General features: G+C 42.5%; 1 protein-coding gene across 8 annotated transcripts in view; it reads right to left on the minus strand.

Annotated features, from left to right (window-relative positions):
- The window catches only part of MYOF (myoferlin), a 210,525-nt gene that overhangs the window by 41,080 nt on the left and 148,093 nt on the right, over positions 1-21,352 (minus strand). For all 8 annotated transcript variants that reach the window (XM_040437962.1, XM_040437961.1, XM_040437959.1 and 5 more), the window contains 13 exons: positions 18,809-18,940; positions 17,921-18,084; positions 16,444-16,558; positions 15,010-15,115; positions 13,083-13,225; positions 11,962-12,135; positions 11,119-11,230; positions 10,096-10,173; positions 9,262-9,443; positions 9,013-9,171; positions 5,497-5,595; positions 5,219-5,380; positions 4,849-5,014 (listed from right to left, as the gene is read on the minus strand). In XM_040437962.1, coding sequence (XP_040293896.1) covers positions 4,849-5,014; positions 5,219-5,380; positions 5,497-5,595; positions 9,013-9,171; positions 9,262-9,443; positions 10,096-10,173; positions 11,119-11,230; positions 11,962-12,135; positions 13,083-13,225; positions 15,010-15,115; positions 16,444-16,558; positions 17,921-18,084; positions 18,809-18,940 — 1,792 coding nt within the window. The remainder of the gene's footprint in view (positions 1-4,848; positions 5,015-5,218; positions 5,381-5,496; positions 5,596-9,012; positions 9,172-9,261; positions 9,444-10,095; positions 10,174-11,118; positions 11,231-11,961; positions 12,136-13,082; positions 13,226-15,009; positions 15,116-16,443; positions 16,559-17,920; positions 18,085-18,808; positions 18,941-21,352) is intronic.

Genomic DNA, 21,352 nt, shown 5'->3' on the forward strand with positions numbered 1-21,352 from the left:
TTCCTGAGGCTTTTAAAAACTCCCAGCCTGGTTCATTACTCAAAACCGCAATCATGGGTAAGACTGCCGACCTGACTGCTGTCCAGAAGGCCATCATTGACACCCTCAAGCAAGAGGGTAAGACACAAAGAAATTCTGAACGAATAGGCTGTTCTCAGAGTGCTGTATCAAGGCACCTCAGTGGGAAGTCTGTGGGAAGGAAAAAAAGTGTGGCAGAAAACGCTGCACAACGAGAAGAGGTGACCGGACCCTGAGGAAGATTGTGGAGAAGGACCGATTCCAGACCTTGGGGGACCTGCGGAAGCAGTGGACTGAGTCTGGAGTAGAAACATCCAGAGCCACCGTGTACAGGAAATGGGCTACAGGTCCCGCATTCCCCAGGTCAAGCCAATTTTGAACCAGAAACAGCGGCAGAAGCGCCTGACCTCGGCTACAGAGAAGCAGCACTGGACTGTTGCTCAGTGGTCCAAAGTACTTTTTTCGGAGGAAAGCAAATTTTGCATGTCATTTGGAAATCAAGGTGCCAGAGTCTGGAGGAAGACAGGGGAAAGGGAAATGCCAAAATGCCTGAAGTCCAGTGTCAAGTACCCACAGTCAGTGATGGTCTGGGGTGCCATGTCAGCTGCTGGTGTTGGTCCACTGTGTTTTATCAAGGGCAGGGTCAATGCAGCTAGCTATCAGGAGATTTTGGAGCACTTCATGCTTCCATCTGCTGAAAAGCTTTATGGAGATGAAGATTTCATTTTTCAGCACGACCTGGCACTTGCTCACAGTGCCAAAACCACTGGTAAATGGTTTACTGACCATGGTATTACTGTGCTCAATTGGCCTGCCAACTCTCCTGACCTGAACCCCATAGAGAATCTGTGGGATATTGGGAAGAGAATGTTGAGAGACGCAAGACCCAACACTCTGGATGAGCTTAAGGCCGCTATCGAAGCATCCTGGGCCTCCATAACACCTCAGCAGTGCCACAGGCTGATTGCCTCCATGCCACGCCGCATTGAAGCAGTCATTTCTGCAAAAGGATTCCCGACCAAGTATTGAGTGCATAACTGAACTTAATTATTTGAAGGTTGACCTTTTTTTGTATTAAAAACACTTTTCTTTTATTGGTCGGATGAAATATGCTAATTTTTTGAGATAGGAATTTTGGGTTTTCATGAGCTGTATGCCAAAATCATCAATATTAAAACAAGAAAAGGCTTGAACTACTTCAGTTGTGTGTAATGAATCTAAGAGTGGCAGATTGAGCATATCCGTTTACTCATAGGCCCCTTTCACACGAGCGAGTTTTCCGCGCGAATGCGTTGCGGGAGGTGAACGCATTCATTTCTATGGGGCTGTTCACATGAGCGGTGATTTTCACGCATCACTTGTGCGTTGCGTGAAAATCGCAGCATGCTCCTCTTTGTGCGTTTTTCACGCAACGCAGGCCCCATAGAAGTGAATAGGGTTGCGTGAAAATCGCAAGCATCCGCAAGCAAGTGCGGATGCGGTGCGATTTTCACGCACGGTTGCTAGGAGACGATCGAGATGGAGACCCGATCATTATTATTTTCCCTTATAACATGGCTATAAGGGAAAATAATAGCATTCTGAATACAGAATGCATAGTAAAACAGCGCTGGAGGGGTTAAAAATAAATAAAAAATAATTTAACTCACCTTAGTCCACTTGATCGCGTAGCCGGCATCTCTTCTGTCTCCTTTGTGGAATAGGACCTGTGGTGAGCATTAAGTACAGTTACAGGACCTTTGATGACGTCACTCCGGTCATCACATGGTACGTCACATGATCTTTTACCATGGTGATGGATCATGTGATGACCGGAGTGACGTCATCAAAGGTCCTGGAATAAATGCTCACCACAGGTCCTGTTCAGCACAGAAGGAGACAGACGAGATGCCGGCAGCGCCAGTAAGTGGATTAAGGTGAGTTAAATGTTTTTTTATTTTTTTTTAACCCCTCCAGCGCTAGTTTACTATGCATTCTGTATTCAGAATGCTATTATTTAACATGGTTATAAGGGAAAATAATTCAATCTACAGAATACCGATCCCAAGCCCGAACTTCTGTGAAGAAGTTCGGGTACCAAACACGCGCAATTTTTCTCACGCGAGTGCAAAATGCATTACAATGTTTTGCACTCGTGCGGAAAAATCGCGGGTGTTCCCGCAACGCACCCGCACCTTTTCCCGCAACGCCTGTGTGAAAGAGGCCTTACTCTTAGCTTAGCTCTTGCACTGGCAGTACCATACACAGCGAATGGAGTAGCAAAACACGCATTCTCGATCTGCCAGTCTATTCATTCTGTGAAAATGGACCACAACAGTCCTTGGCTATATCTGGAACTCTCAACAGTCAGACTCCCACTGATCATATCATGATCCCCCTATTCTGTGGGTTGGGGATAAGTTTGTATTGTGGGAAACCCCACACAGTGCACCTCTACACAACCCTGCATTTATGAATATAAAAACCAAAGCAATTTCAAGGCCACCACCCCTTCTACAGATGGAAATTTTAATCTATAGAAGGGTCCATAAAACGAGCGCTTGTGTCTGTGCAATCCATTGGGGTCCCTGCATTTCCCACACCCTGTTATACATTGTTCCTCAACATCCGGATTGGATTCTGTGATGACTACTCGACACCTGTTGCCAGTGGCGTTGCAAGGAGGGTGCGGGCCGCACCGGGTGACACCAGTGATGGGGATGACACCAGCAGGGCCGGCATTTGTATTGCCGACCTCAGGAGATGTGTCTGGGATTCGAACCCACGACCTCTTCCTGTGTCCCGCCCTGTATGTCCATATATGGAATCAGTGCTTGTGTATTCTAATTTAGCCTGTATTTCAGAAAAGTTTCTGCTGGGATTCGAACCCACGACCTTCTGTATCAGAGGCAAAGCACCATTGACACTGACTGAATGTCGCTCTTATGGTCGTGTGGTTAGGTGCTTTGCCTCTGATACAGAAGGTCGTGGGTTCGAATCCCAGCAGAAACTTTTCTGAAATACAAGCACTGATTCCATACAGGGCGGGACACAGGAAGAGGCTGCATCGCATCGCTGACATGGAGGTAAGTGGTTTTTTTTAATACCCGACTGTTACTGCACATGGGGGGGGGGGTTGGCACCTGATACTAGCACATGGGGGGAGGGGGGTTGGCACCCGATACTGCACATGGGGGGTTGGCACCTGATACTGGCACATGGGGGGGGAGGGGGGTTGGCACCTGATACTGGCACATGGGGAGGGAGGGGGGTTGGCACTATGATACTGGCACATGGGGGGGAAGGAGAGAGGCACCTGATACTGGCACATGGGGGGGTTTGGCACTATGATACTGGCACATGGGGGTGGGAAGGAGAGAGGCACTTGATACTGGCACATTGGGGGGGTGGCACTATGATACTGGGACATGTGGGGGGGAGGAGAGAGGCACTTGATACTGGCACATGATGGGGGGGCATCTATGGGGGACACTAGGCCGGCAGCCTATCAGAGGCCGGACACTGAGGGGCATCTACTGGGGCACTATATATGGGGCATTTTATACTGGTACATTATGGAGGGCACTAGCAGGAAGGGGGGAGAGGAGCACTATGGAGGCATTTACTGGGGGCACTATATAGGGGTATTTTATACTGGGACATTATGGAGGCACTATGGGGACATTAGCTCAACTGGGGGCATTACAAGGGGGTATTTTTTGCACTGTCACATTAAAAGGAGAATTATTTCTACTGGGGGGGGGGGGGCATTATGGTGGGCTTTATTACTCCCCCATGGTATGAACCCACTAGTAGCAGCACCAGCCTCTCCCTGCTCTGCTATCCCTCTGCCCCTTCTCCAAATCCTTATTATGAAATCTTTCTCATTAGGATGAAACACAACATCAGCTCCGCCGAGCCCTCGGCCAAACTGTTAGTGGTGTCCGAGATCCCCAAGGGCCAAGTAACTAAGTTTTCATATGAAATATGTTTATGTTATACACATATACCGCTACACTGTGCCACACAGTATACCGCTACACTGTGCCACACAGTATACCGCTACACTGTGCCACACAGTATACCGCTACACTGTGCCACACAGTATACCGCTACACTGTGCCACACAGTATACCGCTACACTGTGCCACACAGTATACCGCTACACTGTGCCACACAGTATACCGCTACACTGTGCCACACAGTATACCTCTACACTGTGCCACACAGTATACCTCTACACTGTGCCACACAGTATACCTCTACACTGTGTCACACAGTATACCACTATTGTGCCACACAATATACAGTATACCTCTACACTGTGCCACACAATGTACAGTATACCTCTACACTGTGTAGTCTGTTCTATAAGCACCATTGTTTTGTGGCGGTGGACAGAAAATAATCTGGAAGTGCCCCTCCCGAGACCAGGCTCTGACTGCTAGGGGGGGGGTCTGCTGAGCTAACGGTTGCCCCCTATGGCAGCAGCACCACCATAGCCCCCATATATGGCTAAAAAATTATTGCTTCGGTGTCACCCGGGGCGGTAGACTACACCATTTTCTACCGCACCGGGTGACACCAGTGTGACCGGGTGACACCTGTTTTAGGCATAGAAAAATGTCTAAATGTAAGACAGCTAGGAAGCTGTCTTACATTTGGAACTGGCGGAGGAGGATCTGCCGAAGTTCTGAGGAGCCTGACGCCTCTCTATAACTCTGACGGATCCACCGCCAGTTAAGGGCTTTATTAAGACCAGCGTTCAAAATGCCGGTCTTAAAGAAATGTTCCCCTATACCTCTCTATGTCATGCCCAGCACAGTTTATCTTTTCTTCCATACTCCGTACTTTTTGATTCAGCAGCATAATCCATTTGAGCAGCATATGGATCGCAACGGAATTGCTCTAGTGTGTCGATTGTACACTGCCCCACCACTGGCTTCCTTCCAAACGGCCGATGATCGATCACTTTAATGATAATAGGGGGCACATACATTTCTTCTTTAGGAATAAGCTACAATAAAAATAAAAAAAAAGCAAAAATGATCAATACCTGATGAAACCAACAAATAATGGATAAGTGGTCATTTTGGATACTAGAGGTTAGAAATGCTAGTAACCACAGACCATACACTGGAATTTCACTTTCTTTATATTCTCAATGGCCACACATATAAATCAGAATTTTGGATCATTGGGATCACTGTGTGCATCTTACCACTTTCATGAAGAGAACAGAACTTAAGAAGTTAGGGGTCTTCTTGAGGTTCTTGATAACTGCAGACTGAACAATTTCTCCGCCACACTCCACAATGAGACTGGGTGAAGTGATAGATGCCATCTGGAAACTCTTCATGTTGCGTAATCCCCATGTGAGGATCTATTATACAAGAGAGATTTATGAATAAATGGGAAAATACGTAATGAAATCGAAATGTGACATCTGTATGGGTTAAGAGCTGAAGGTTACAAAGGAGATTTGAATTAGATGCCTACCTCAATGGCAGTGAGCTGGACCACTGGTCGGATGCCCTGAGGCACCATGTATAGTTTTGGAGCACGCTGGGATGGCAGTATTGGCAGGTTTGAACCATCCTAAAAGAAGTAGAAACCTATTTATTGCACTGAAAAAGAAAATCTGTAATGTGAAGGTGAATTGTCAGTGACTTCTGTAATAAAAAAAAAAGAAAAAAAAAAAAAAAAGAAAGGTGTCACTGAACATAAGAGAACCCCAAGTCCGGCAAACTGACAGTATTAGGTCACTTGGGACATCAGTATGGACACAGTGCTAGACTACACATACACTTGGTGACCCAAAACTTATTTAAAAAGGGAACTGGTCACTAAGAAACTGCAGTATAATCTGTATTTTATTCATTTAAATCTCAGCTCATTCTGGGCTTTGACGTCAGGGAGGTGGTCCTATCAGTGATTGACAGCTATCTCTGTATACACAATCACTGAAAGGACCGCCTCCTGGACTTCAAAGCTCAGAATGAACAAAGATTTAAATGAATAAAATATGAGCTATACTGAATCTTTTTCCACAAAACTATATATCAATCTGTTCAGCATCTCAAGGCCTGCCTTCAGCTCAGACCCCACGTTCAATGTGACAGGTTCCCTTTAATTTTCGATATGGCATCTCCCATCCATTTAACCACTTGCCTACCGCCACACGACTTTATACGTCATGGCGGTAGGCTCTTATCTGTAACCGGACGTATAAAAGAGTCGGGTTACATCGCGATCTGCCAGCGGCAGATCTTTGTGACCGCGCTGTCAATAGACAACTGCGGTCACAGGGAGATGTGCCGTGGCCAGCGGGAGTGGTCAGGCAGTAATAGATGCTCGTAGCATCCAGCTACAAGTGTCTAATACATTGCAAAATCTAATAGCCGCCAGGGAGCGCTTTTTGTTAGGTAAGAGCGCCACCTGCTGGCTTTAAAATGAAATGTCAGCCTGCAGGCTGGGAATTAACCTATTCCTACCTTGACAGAAATAGGTTAATTGACTAAAAAAAAAAAAAAAACATTTTTTAAAAATATTAAATTAAAATGTCAAACTTTTCCCAAGATCAATAACATTAAAAAGGTCACTTTGAAGGGGTTTGTTGCATTTTTGCGCTGTACAACATTTTTCTGGCAGTATGGTGCTATAGAACCAGCAATAGAAAAATAGGCCGCCAAAATCCGAAATGCTCTCTAGTCTTATGAAGTCTTGCGGCGGCCCCAGCCAGTAGATACATTACATAAATAGCGTCCACTTTCAGGGTACAAGCGTATGGGAATGGTTTTAGAAATGTTTTGTCTTTAAACCTTTTATAATAGTTAGAAAAAAAATAGATAAAAAAGGAAAAAAAAATAAAATCTCAGGATTTTCAGAGTTTTTCCTTAAATATATATATTTTTATATTATATCCATCATCTAATAGCACATAAGGAAGGTCTAAGGTGTCCTGTGAAAAATAATATCAAATCCATGTAGGCTGGCTCAGAAATTAATCAGTTATTTGCAGTTAGATAGACGCATTGCTACAACTGAAAAACTGGCCTGGTAAGTGTAACACCCCAGAGTTGTGTTACTACACGCCTCTACCCTGCTACTATCTTCTAAGAGCCTGTATATTGTCATCCGATGTAATTTATATCATGTCTTCACAAATGTGCATCTAAAACTATGTTAAATACAACTGTTCCTTGTAATTTTCCAGGTTTACCAGCAGGTGGCAGCAATGCATTGGACAGGTACAAGTTCTAGTTTAGTGCATCTAAGCTGGAATGAATTATTCCAGCTTAGCTCCCCCTCTGTGAGCGAAGTGGGCTGTTTCCCACATCCTGCAGCATGTGTGGAGAAGGAAGTTACAGTCAGTGAAGCCCACCCCCTGCTAGGGCTAGGGTGTGTGTGTGTGTGTGTAGGAAATCCCCTGCATAGGGAAGACAGCAAGGTCTGGACATAATTTCTGCTGCAAAATTCCTCTATTACTCCTACTATAACTACACTCAAAATTTATTGCAAGTGAGCCAGGAGTCCAGCCGTACCCAGGTAGGAGACACCGTTGACACAAATATCACCACCCTATAGAGACATTATAGGCCATTACACCACTCTGGCATTCCTAATCTGGGACATGTGTTATAACACCTTGGAAGGACCCTGGGGTAGTACCCTGCGCACGCTGCAATTGGCATCACGACAAAATACAGAACATTAACAACCTGTACCTGCCCACTGCATAAGTGGCGTCAGCGTACCCAGTTCCTGGTCACTGCATAAGGAAGGGGGATAAACACTCCGGTAATGAAGTGGTTAATATACTGTATGGGGCTGGTCAGGCATGTTTCCCAGGTGCTGAGTGCCAGGGGTTACCAACAAGCGGCTCTGGACTCAGACTATTAAGATACAGGGTTAAGGGATATAGGAACAGTCAACTCTTTCCCGGTTGAAAGAAAACCTAGCAATGATCAATATAGGAAAGAGTTTTTCACAGTAAGAGTGATCAGTTCAATACCCTAGGAACCGGAGGTGTCAATGGCAAAAAACCAAATTCAAATAGTTCTATAGCTGATGTTTTGAGCATCACAATAGGTTCCTGACTACCATAACTTCATATTTTCTTTTGTGTTGCCAGATCACCGCAAGCCCCTTCCCCCTACAGTCTAGAGGGCCCTGTGATTTGCCCAAGACAGTCTATTTTAGGCTACTTTCACACTTGTGGCAGAGGAATCCAGGAACTGCCTGCCAGATCCAGCAAAACGTATGCCAACTGATTGCATTTTACGACTGATCAGGATCCTGTTCAGTCTGCATTTCAAGAACGGATCCGTCTGTCATACGGACAAACTGATCAGTTGAAATTTTTACCGGTCTGCACATGCGCAGACTGGAAGGACGGATCCGGCATTCAGGCAAGTCTTCCGTTTTTTTTAGCCGGAGATAAAACCGTAGCATGCTGCAGTTTTATGTTTTGCCTGATCAGTCAAAACGACTGAACTGAAGACATCCTGATGCATCCTGAACGGATTACTCTCCATTCAGAATGCATTAGGATAAAACTGATCAGTTATTTTCCGGTATAGAGCCCCTAGGACGGAACTCTTTGCCGGAAAAGAAAACCGCTCGTGTGAAAGTACCCTTAGCTAGCTCTGTTGCTTTGGGTTTGATTTTTCTTTCCTTTGGATCAAACATCTACATCTAAGAAAGCTTGAACCTGATGGACATGGTATTTTTCAACCTAAGTAACTTTGTGGTAGAGACACTGATGCAATGTATGAAACTGGGCATAATTAGTTTCCAATCCTATGGAGAAGGTGATTCATGAAGTTAATAAAAAATAAAAAAAAACATCAGTTCAGTAGTTTTCTTTGCTACTTTGCTTGACATGGGAAATTAGTGTGGGAATCCTGCACTCTGGCATAGAGCCTTGACAGCTTTTTAGTATGGAGCCATGCAACCCATGAGTGGTCGGACGAGGAAAATATCTCCATTTAATCACATTGATTTCAACAAGACCTTGTCACGCAGAATAAGTTCGGCTGCCACCAGGATGTCCCCGCATTGTTTTTCCGACTTCATCACAGGAAACCATACGAGTTTTGGGGTGATGTCGATTCCAGGATTCAGCTTTACTAAAGGTGAGCATGTGCTTCTGCCTAAAAACTCATCTTTTCCCTAAAAAGAGAAACATACAACAACGAATCCATGATAAAAACAAGAATTTCCAAAAAACCTTATGTTCTATCAGCATGATAACGCACTTACCACTTGGTCACTGTCAAATATTTCAATGACCACAACGGGCGGGTTCTGTGCTACTGCATGCGGATCTCCATAGATATCAACTTCATTGAAGATTAGAGTTTGGTCCCATGTTGGGTTCAGGGTAAAATGAATTGTCTCAGTGGTTTTACTGCGGTGAAGGAATGATACATGTGCATAGGGGTCTACAACGAAACACAATCTGGGTAAATTATGAGTGATCCAAACCAAGTCCACGAAACCTAAGACCAGCCTTTATAAGAAACTGCAGAAGACGCTTGGATAAATTGTTCTACTACATGGAGCCCATGCCTTACCTAAAATGTTCTAATTTATGTGACCAGAACTAGAATTTTTTGGTCCAATTAATCAATAGCTTTCATAAGAAACTAATCAGTAACAGAGGATGATTAAAAACTCCTCCCAGAGAAGAAAAAATAAAGAAAAAAAAAGAAGAAAGAAGAAGAAAGAAGAAGAAAGAAGAAGAAAGAAGAAGAAAGAAGAAGAAGAAAGAAGAAGAAAGAAGAAGACAGCAGCATCAAGAGGGAAGGGACAGGAAGAGAATAAACTGGGACAATAAGAGATTTTATGCAAATTTTCAGAATTTAGAGAATAATTTATAGTTATTACATCCTCTACCCAAAATGAAACACAGAACCCAATGCAAAATCTGTAACAGACGCCCCACCTGCCATACACCATTTAGAATACTGGTATTTTCTTATGTGGCAGAGTGGCATTTGGGCCATACACAAACCAGAGACCAGGTGCAGCTGCTACATCTTATATAGCTACAGTACACTACTGGTATTGGGATTTAAATACCAATACACTCACCAGAGAAGCTGTCTTTATCCATGGGCGTGAGATTCCGAGCTTGATACAGGTAGCAACGAAGATGGTAACTGTGGACTTCTTTAAAAAAAAATGCAAGAAACTTCCAATGTGAGAGTAGTTTAGATTAAGATTGACCAACTAAAAAAAATTTATGTGACGATCAAACCATACAAATAAGTACATGACAAGAAAATTCCAATTCTTGTCCAAAGTTCCTACAAAGTTCCTATTCCCATAGACCCCTGCTATGGATCACCAAGGTAACAATACTGTACATAATATCAGAATTTATGGACTTTTATATGGATGAATACATGATAATCTGTGTATACATGTATATATGTAACAGGTTGATTGTTGTATGGGTACTGTGGGTTTCGGATTTGAATTTGATCTTTTAGCTAAATTTGTTTTAAAGGGGTTTTCCAGACAGACATTCAATATTGATGGCCTAACTTCAGGCTATCCAATATCTTATCGGTAGAGGTGCAACTCTTTGCACCCCTTCTGATCGGAATATACCAAGCACAGCGTCAAACTGTAAAACAGATTGGCTTGGCATTGGGGCCCAGGCCCATTCACTCAGGATTTAAGAATATCCCACAGAATGATTACCTGTGGTAAGTCCTGGATGCATGGACACTAATTGTATCACCTGCTCAATGCTAAGGAAATCCTGAGAACATGACTGGTAGGTGGGTCCCGAGGACCAGAGTTGAGAAACCCTGCTTTAATGGGACTGAGCTGGACACAGGCTGTGTTACCGTTGAATGTGACGTCACGGATCTAGAAAGAGGACGCATCATTTACAAGAGCACCACAGTCTCTTCAAACAGCTGGGGCATCAAGAGTCTGTCCCCCACAGATCAGATATTGATGACCTATCCTGAGGGTCGGTCATCAATATTGAACTCATGGAAAACCCCTTTAATATGTATTAATGTTCAGCCAGTTAATTACATTATGAAGGTGCTGTAAAAAAAATAAAAAAACACACAAACAACCAAATAAAGTTCCACTTACCAGTAAAGGCGCAAGACACAATGGGTGTGTTTGCCCCAAAGATATTGGTGGCAGACTCCTTCCCTTTCTCAGAAGTCTTCTTCTCTTCTTCTTCTTGACTAATATCAGCGCCCTACAAACAAGTAACACAGAAAGTTCTAAGAATACATCATTTAGGCTACATTCACATCTGTGGCCTTTTTTTTTCCATTCTAGGAACAGATAAACAAAAATAATCCATCATATAGAGGAAATGAACAGCGTCCAACAGACCCCATGCTGCGTTATTTTTTTTAATAGAGCCTCAGACGCCGATATGAACCTAGTTTTCAACTGATGGTATAGAAAATCTCATTTGTATGAACAAAGAATGATAAACTGATGTAATAATCCGTTATATCTAAAGAAATAGCAACGTAGTGCCACCTACAGGTCAAATATTCTTTAAAGGGGTTGTCTGACCACTGAACAGGTTGCAAAAAAATGCTCAGGGTGGCATAAAATAATAAAGTAGTAATACTGACCTTACAATTCCCAGTTCTCCTGCTGGTCTCTATACTTACTGGTCCCTCATGGCGCAGATATGTGACTGCTTCAACCAATCACTGGCTGTAGAGTAGGACTACTATTTTATGCTTTTTTTTATAAAAACCTGGACAACCCCTTGAAACACGTTAATCAGGCACAATATTGTGTCAGACTTTTTATTAGACGTATTGTATTGTAACTACATATATTCGCTACATATTTTTAGCATAAAGTACTATACACACAATGGACGCATACGGTTTTATAGTAGGTAGTTGGTATTCATAGACATTTTCCTTGTCTATGGCACTACAGCATCATGTTATTTGTACTTACAAGGGCTCCCTCAAGTTTGTAGATGGCACAAGCTCCGATACTGTCAGCGGGGGCCATTTTTCTTCTCCAGCGCCTGCGACGGAAGGTGTCAGAGCTGCGTTCTTTCAAGTGAAATTTCCAGCCTATGAGGGAGGCGTATTCCCAGCCTTCGCGTTCATCTTGGGAAAGGGATGCCTGTGAACCATCAAAAAGCAGCCTATGACCACATGGCCGACGATAACCCAAATCCAATCACATAGTAGACGTTTTGCCTTTGCTAATAGGCCCTCCAAGATGTTCTATGATTTGTCGACACTGAAGAAGAGGGCAAATGTAGGGCACAGACTGGCGGTCCGGTCGTCAATATTGCTGCTATTGAAAAAGCAGGACGTTTCCCAATCTACAGTTTATACAAAAGCAAGACAAGTGCTCCCTCTAGTGGACAATCTTCAGAATTTCCTGAAGTCTACAGCCTGCAAAATCCTAAAACATTTCAGGTGTATTGCATGTACTGTAAGGCAGGGACGGATTGTCCATAGACCTGTCAGGGATGTTACGTGGTGGGCATATGCCTCTCTGCTGCTGGCCGGGTACATAATGTGTTATCAGGGGTAATTAAAGCTGTGAGAAGTAGGTACTCATGTACCCAGACATGCCCTCCCGAATTCAACTGCTGTGGCCGCACCTCACCACCTAAGCCCCCTGCTCCATAGACGAGTGGAGGAGGAGGGCAGAAAATGTCCGCTATTGACGGCCACCACAGAGGGGCTGCTTTTGGGACAATATATTATGCTGCACTGTGGTATATGGTTCTGCTGGGACGGTATTGCTGACTGCGCCTACTTGTGTTGCCCCGCTTTCTGTAAATTTGGACCTGCCTACAACACGGGGACATTAAAGGGCAACTTTAAAGTTCCAAGTCTGCCCCTGACTGTACGTAGAGCCAATCCCGTCTTAGAAAAAAACGTTTCCTGATCCATCAGGATGTGTCTGATACTAGTCATTGCAGCTTCTGCATGGTGCTATAAAATGTCCGTAAAACCCCAGGGGCTCAAGTGTCCAATACACCAGAGATAAAATGTCTCAATCTTCTCCCCATGATCGCTTCTGTAGTAAGAATACTAGAAGGTGGACGCATTCACCATTTTAGCAGCAGAGGTGACGGTCGGGTCCTTCCTCCTCTTCCTCACTAGTCTCCGGCGGCGGTGAGTGTGGTACATTTTCTCAGCAGCCACCCAGGATTTGGGATTATTATCTGGAGGAATCGTGATTCCATATTCCCACCCTGAATGAGAATGAACAACGATGTAAGTCAGTGAAAAGAATGGTAGAGGCTGAATTATAACTATAAGATCTATGTAAATGGATACGTCATGTGACTTGTACCTGGATATTACCCCGACGGACGCCGTTCTATGATCCCAATGTCTTCTACGTGGAATATTAGGAATATTGGGGGAACGAGGCTCTCTTTCACCCAATATTCAGTTTCCATAAAATAATAGATTTATAGGGCAGCAGCCCAATTGTCATCCTGCCCTGAGGCCTCACGCTCACCAACCATGCAAAATGAGTATATTGGCAAAAGAGTCATTCAAAATAATAAAATAAACCAGTTATGATTAAAGATTACTGTGAAAGCAGATCTGTTGGCTTCATATACTGCCCCAAGTAATAGCAGCATCTTATAGCTGCAGGTCTGTACTCCTAGTAGCCAAAACTGCACATAAAACATATTGCACCGTTCAGCTAATAAGAGCACTGACAGAATACCAGAGGCAGATTTATTAAGATTGGCGTTTCATAGTCAAGCCTGAGAAATTAAAAAGATTGTTGGAGTGATTTGCACCATTTTTGACCATTCTTAAAGGGCATCTGTCGGCAGATTTGTACCTATGACACTGGCTGACCCGTTACATGTGCACTTGGCAGCTGAAGGCGTCTATGTTGGTCCCATGTCCATATGTGCCCGCATTGCTGGGAAAAAAAATTATGTTTTAATACAAACTTGCTGACAGATGCCCTTCAAATAATGACATCTATTCGGAATGCCGGATCAGTCTTTCCGGTCTGCGCATGGGCAGACCCCAAAAAAAGGTGAAAGAAATATAAATGCCGGATCCCTTTTGGCGGATGACACCGGAAAGACTGATCCGGCATTTCAATGCATTTTTCTGACTGATCAGGCATTTTTAAGACCTATCCTGATCAGTCTTACAAATGCCATCATTTGGCATACGTTTTGCCGGATCCAGCAGGCAGTTCCGGTGACAGAACTGCTTGTCGGATCTCTCTGCCGCAAGTGTGAAAATAGCCTTATAAAGATGTCTAGAAGTTTAGGCCACACTCCGTAAACACTGCTTTTTCAACTTTTGGCAAGCATGATTTAAAATGGGAAATGTTATTTTCCTTTGTGCAGTTTGCTACTTCTTAGTGAATTTTTGCACAATGTGCAACTTTTTAAAACTGAAAAATTGTTGCAGCGTTGTTGACATATTCCCTCTTTAGCTTAGGCTGGGTGCAGATATATCCGTTTTGTCCGGCCAGTTTTTTGTATGTAGCTGGACATAACTGATGAACGTGTAGTGCACTATAGTGCACAGATCCGGCGTCTATAGTCTGATCGTGTCAGACAGGAAAACATAGCATGCAGCGTTTGTCTGTCCGGTGCTATTTTATGTCTAGCATCGCAACTGATGCGCCAGATCAATATGAACAATTCCATAGCAAACTATGGGGTCAATTCAAGCTTTGCTTTCCAAGCTGGATCTCCGGATGCATGTGAAGTGGGCCTTATCACTCTGGTGCATTAGCGCTCCCCATAATTATAAGCTATGTCTCCTGTTCAACATTTCTTTGGGATACTACTTATATAAAACAGAATATTAAGCGGACAGATCTGCTTTAACCCTTGCTGCTTGTGCCCCCAACCCCTGTACACCACCTACCAGATACCCCTTGTCAGCTACACCGCTGACCGCATCGGGCATGCCAGAGTAACATCAACTGAATATGCCAGCTACAAATAATTACTGTACTGATTTGACCCCATTGCCATATATAACATACCCTTCTCATCCACAGCCCTATTAATATCATAGATCCAGGCATCGTCTTCCCATACCCAACCATATGGGCATTCAAACTCCATGGGAGAACGACTTTTCTCTCCATTCTGAAAAAAAAATAAAAATAATAATAATATTGTACAAGGGTAAACCTCAGATGGGTCAACATTTCGAGAAGAACGAGGGGTAACCGAAGCAATATATGAAAATTGCTGGAGACAAAGATAGAAAACTCATCCATTACATCACATTTCTCCGTTTATTTCTAGCCTGGGCGAGTAAAGTAGCAGTTGGAATATCACTGAACACTATGGCCAACATCTACACTTCATGTGAATAAATCCCTGGGTCATGGATTTCTCTACTGAAGACCAAGCAACAACATGTTCTTCCAGTAGGCAGAAATGACCAGGCTTAGTTTTTTTAGGTTTTTTTTAGACCCTTGACAAGACTTCGCTTCAAACCTCTTGCTTAGGATATAAAGTTAAAATTCAGTCTTTAAGCAGCTGTATTGTGGTTGAGGAACATTACCACCTGACAGTGAAATAGTTTAAATGTAAAATGTTATGTGATATTTATTTTATATCATGTTGCAAGGTGGCGGTAGAATTCATGGAAGAAGTGAGGGGAGGGGTCTATGGGTGTTAGTGTTCTGAAAACCAAATGGTTTTCTTTTGTTTGGCATGCCCCAGTGTCGGTCAGGTTACTGTGAAGTCTATTGAGGCCCCAGTCACTATCACTGACCATGGCAGAGTGAGTGAGGCTGGTTCCAGTAGCCGTCATGTGGACGTTAAAGTGCACAGGCAGTCTTTCCTGCCAAGTCAGTGGCATTATAAAGGCATCGGCTGAGGTGACTGATTAACCAGGTGCAGTTGGCTGTGCAGCTGGGACCAGCGTGACAGACGGGTAAAACCCGCATAAGGAACAGAAAGAAAGTGGGAACCCAGAGCTCTGGAAAGCCCTGAGTAAGATGAGAAAACCTTAAAAGAACCTTCCATTGTGATGCTGCCCCAAAAATTTTAAACCGTGTCCTTTCAGTCTACCTGAGAAATGAAAACTGACTAATCTACTGTACTGTTATTTTCTGGAGATGGCAAAATAGTTGAACGTTTATAAAGTAAAGTCCTCATTAATCCCAGTCTTGCATCAGGGTATGATGGTGCTTCTCCTGGCTATAATGTACAGATACCTGGTGCTTGAAGAGCCTTCCAGGGTGATCTGGAGAAACGCCAGTTACTAGGGGTCAATACATACATAAATTATGTATTAGTTCTCAGTCATTGTGTATAATTCTCTGTAAGTCACTCCTGCTTGGAGATTTCCTTAGCTGTTGGAGGAGGAATACTGGGTGATGGAAGCACTCCCCTTGATCTCCCTGCCCCTCAGGTACTGTTAATGGTAATGAATTAGCATTATAAAAAGTTACATTTCTCACCACGTCAGTGTATGTATCATCAGATTGTTTCCAGTCACCACCAGGGTATCGGCTCTCATTCTGAAAGACTTCATCAGTAAATTCACTGTGACCAGCGTCTGCTTCAGTCAGTAAACTGCAGGAAAACACAGGAGCAGCTCAACGTACTGGGATACCTAGTCAATGTGGGCAGACCATGCAGGACTGCCCCACACCCTGACACTGTGGCAGCACTCTGATGTGATGAGAGCCTTCAGCAGTCAGATAGTGCTTTTGGACACCTATATAAATATAACTTTTATCACTTTTTTTGTCTCTACTGAACCTTGAACCCAGGACCTGCTGTACGAGAGGCAGAAACCTTACCAGTTAAGCCATAGGCTTAACTGTAGTCAATTGAAGGTTTTTCTCTGACTAAAAACCTTAATAGCATTTTCCCCATGCATAATGTACTGGTATCTTCAGATATATATATATATATATATATATATATATATATATATATATATATATATATATATATATATATATATATATATATATATATATATATATATATATATATATATACACATACACACATACACACACACACATTGTATGAGTTTTTACTTTAAAGGATAACAGTATACTGTAAGTATAATGTATTTAGTAATTCTGAAAAATTTTATGGGGCAAAAAGTTTACAACAAACATTTTTGTATGTGATATTTTTTTAGATATATATATATATATCTAAAAAAATATCACATACAAAAATGTTTGTTATAAACTTTTTGCCCCATAAAATTTTTCAGAATTACTAAATACATTATACTTACAGTATACTGTTATCCTTTAAAGTAAAAACTCATACAATGTACTATATATATATATATATATATATATATATATATATATATATATATACATATATACACACACACACACACACACACACACACACACATACATAGACATATACATACACACACTTTTAGTAACTACTAAATAAATTATATATAGCCATTGGGAGGGGGGGGGGGTGAGAGGGACAATTCAGACCTTTACTGTCAGAACCTATGCTACAAAAAATATATACATTTTTATGTATAATATAGACCAGACAAAATGAACTCTGATGGCATCTAGTGGTAATAAAAATATGTAAAACTAATAAAAATTTCTAAATCGTATTCAAAATAGGTCTCCTCCAAAAGGAAAAAAAAAAAAAAAAAAGGAGGTCTCTAGTGCCACCTATAGGTGGCTGCCTTATACATCAGTGTTCAACCCTTTAAAGAGCCTGGTAACATGACTTATTTGCCAATATGGGTCTCTGGTTTGATTGATAACCTGAGTCATGTCACAAGGCTCCTTAAAGGGTCAGACACGGATTTAAAGGATCAGAGGACTACATTCCAAGATCTTAAAAAGCTTTTCCGAGGCTACAATGAAAATGGTCTATCCTGGAAATAGCCCCCCTTGTAACCTTTCTTAGCAGCAGTGGAACAAATCTCACCTCCGCTCAGGATCCACAATCCAGTCTCCTTCCCACTGCCAGCCCTTAGGTGGGAGGAAGCTCTCCCTTTTCAGTTTGATCGATCCGGTGACATCAGAGAACTTTGGACGCTTCAGCAGACCTGTGGTGCCCCATTTCCCAAATATCATAGCTTGGTTTTCATACTTGTCAAAAGGATGTATAAAAGAAATTCAATTAGTTACCCTGTGCAAAATGCAAATAGCCACATTTGAACTTTTTATGATTTTGTGCACATTTCACTGACTGAATATAATACTCTGTCTGCTGCCACCATTAGGACCTTCCTGCATATCATTTCATCATGTAGATTAGGAATCAGCAACCTCCGGCACTGCAGCTGTGGTAAAACTACGACTCCCAGCATGCACACTTTATTGGCCCTCCCATAGACGTTGATAGAGCATGCTGGAAGTTGTAGTTTTCCAACAGATGTGGCTCAGGTTGCTGACCCCTGATGTAGCTCATTGTATAACAGTAAGAAGAGCTCCCTCTAGTGGCTACAAGTAAAAATAATTTTATCTTTTCCAAATCTGATAATGGAGCCATGACCCCTCCCCCCATAATGGTACATGATGAAATTAATCAGTGCATTATTTTGGACTGGTGAATGGCATACATGATAGTAGAGATGGACAATCACTTTAAGGAGGAATCGGCTACAGATTAGTGATGGTAAACAGTTATTACCTGAACACTTTGACACAATGACAAAGTGACAGTTTTACAGTCAGCTTCTGAGAAGCTAATGACAGTTGACAACCAATAGCTGCACTTCTTCTAAGTGACTGTCACAGTAAAAGAAGAAAATGTAAAAAAATGCCCTAACTTCAGATTTAGCAATCCATACAAACAATATGTCAATCTTACCATCTCGGCGTACACACTGAAGGTCCCTTCTGCATAGCTGTTAAATTTCTTCTCCACTGCAGACAGCCCCAGCCATATGTTGACTCTTAACTGAACTGGAATCTTTGTACCTTGATTTTTATCCATTGGGTACTAGGACAGGAGAGAATACTCAGACATTTCAGTAGTGTTCCTGACACAGCAGTCAATCACTGAACTAGCATTGGATCCAACTAATGACCCCAACACCCAAAGAGCAAGAACCCTAAATGGGCAGTCTGTAAACATACTGTATACTTTGTTAAAAGGTTTCTACTCAGTACTTAAAGGGGCCTTCCAATGGTTTAAGTCCAGCTGTTGTGAAACTATAACTCCCAGCATGCTTCATTCGCTTCTATGGGAGTTCTGAGAACAGCTGAGCAAGTGTGCATGTTGGGAATTGTAGTCACAAAAGCTTGAGTTCTGGAGGTTGCTGATCCCTGGTGTAATCTCTTTCCCAGGCTGCTGTAAACTCTGATTAGTTGGAAGGGAAGGTGCTGACCCAAGTAGACCAGGGTGACCATCGGGGTGGTATCAAATTAAATGGACCTACAGCATAAAATGGCCAGCGAGGTGCAACCTAGAGTTACCTTAAAACTATAGCATGGACCTTAGCAGAAAACTTGTAGTCAATGGGCCCCAATGCAATATCTGCACCATGTGCCATTTAGAATACAGGTATCTTGTGTGGAAGGTCTTTGGGCACCAGATCCCAGGTGCCACCGCTACCTCTGTATTCCCCTATAGCTACACCGCTAGCCCTAATGCGCTTAAGTACAACAGATGCCAACCAATTGTGCACGTCAGAGTACAAGATGGAGGTTGATGGACAATGGGTGGACTACTGGGGCCCTAAACGTTTGCCCAGATATTACTTACAGGGGCTGTACTTGCCTACTCTTCCAGAATGTCTGGACAAATCTTAGGCACCACATCTTCTGACTATACATCCTCTTCCTTACTGGGCACCAACCACATAGTCTTTCCTTGTTTAGGACTCTAATCTGGGGTCGGGTCTGGTCTGGAGTCTATATTTGTATAAGAGGTCTGATCTGGGATCTGTAGTTATTTGGCAGTGTGATAAAGGTATGTATACATTTCCAACTGGTGTTACCATTACCCTTGTCAAATGGGTGGGTTCCTATACAGTCTGATACTGGCAGTGCTGATTGGACAGCGTGAGAGTTTGAAGACACAACCCCCACCTGGTAACACCCAGTTGGCAATTTATACAGTTCAAGTAGGTATAACCGAGGAAGAGAACATAGAGCTATAAGAAGATGCTTTACAACTGTTGCATTATGGGGACAATTGTTGTGTCTCCAGACATGTCAGGAGAGACGCGACAGTTCCTCTTTAGAAAAAAAAAAGTTTTTGTTTTATGCCCACATACATTAACCCAAACTCAAAGTAATAATCAAACTAAAGTAGTATTCCCACCTTTATGACCCATCTACTGGAAATGTCTGATAAATGTGAGTCCCACCTCTGGGATTTGCACCCAGAACAAGGTAAAAAGGAGGCCTCATCCAGGCCCTTCAATGGGAGTTATGGGAACACAGTGCTGTGGCAACCTTGGGCCATCTGAAAGATCGGAGGCTTGCCATAATGAAGTTCCTATCGCCATAGTAACATTAATTCTCCTATAGACTGCAATGTTATATCATAACGTAGTGCTACCCAAATATAAAAAGGTCAATTTTATTGGTTCAAATACATAAAAGTATATATAATATAGTAGGACACAGTTTTTTTCTGTTCATCATGATCAATAGGTTTATATTTTAATAGTACTGTCGTTTTGGGACACAACAGTGCCGATTTTATCTTTTTTTTGTGTTTTTAATATGGGGAAAAGGGGTGATTTGAATGTTTATGTATTTTTCAATTTTTTATATATTTTTTTAAACTTCATTTTACTTTTTTCCCCCCACTTATTTTAAGTACCCCTAGGGGACTTTAGCATGCGATCATCTGATCGCTGCTTCCATAGACTGCAATGATTCAACATTAGTCCCAATAAAGTATAGGGCTTCCACAAATGTTATGCACTCCGTATATAGAACAACTATAACACCTATAGAAAGACACAACGTAGTGCTACCGACCAGTGATCATAAACCCCGACACGCGTTTCGCATCTCGCGTCAGGGTTTATGATCACTGGTCGGTATTATTTTTATGTTACTCACTACTGGTATGCTCTGATCACTTTGTTATTGCTTTATATTTTCGTGATCTTTTGTACCATTGGGGACAGTATGTTTAGCACTATGAACTTTACTAAGTTGTATGAGACATATTAGGTTTGGGAATATAGCTATTATTGTAATTACTTCCATCCCAGTAGTTTATGATATATACATGCTGACAGGGTGTCTTATTTGTACTTGACTGCAGCTGTGTCCTACTATATTATATATACTTTTATGTATTTGAACCAATAACATTTACATTTTTATATTGGGGTAGCACTACGTTGTGTCTTTCTATAGGTGTTATAGTTGTTATTCTATATACGGAGTG

This window comes from Bufo bufo, chromosome 6, assembly GCF_905171765.1.
Source record: "Bufo bufo chromosome 6, aBufBuf1.1, whole genome shotgun sequence".
NCBI lineage: Eukaryota > Metazoa > Chordata > Amphibia > Anura > Bufonidae > Bufo > Bufo bufo.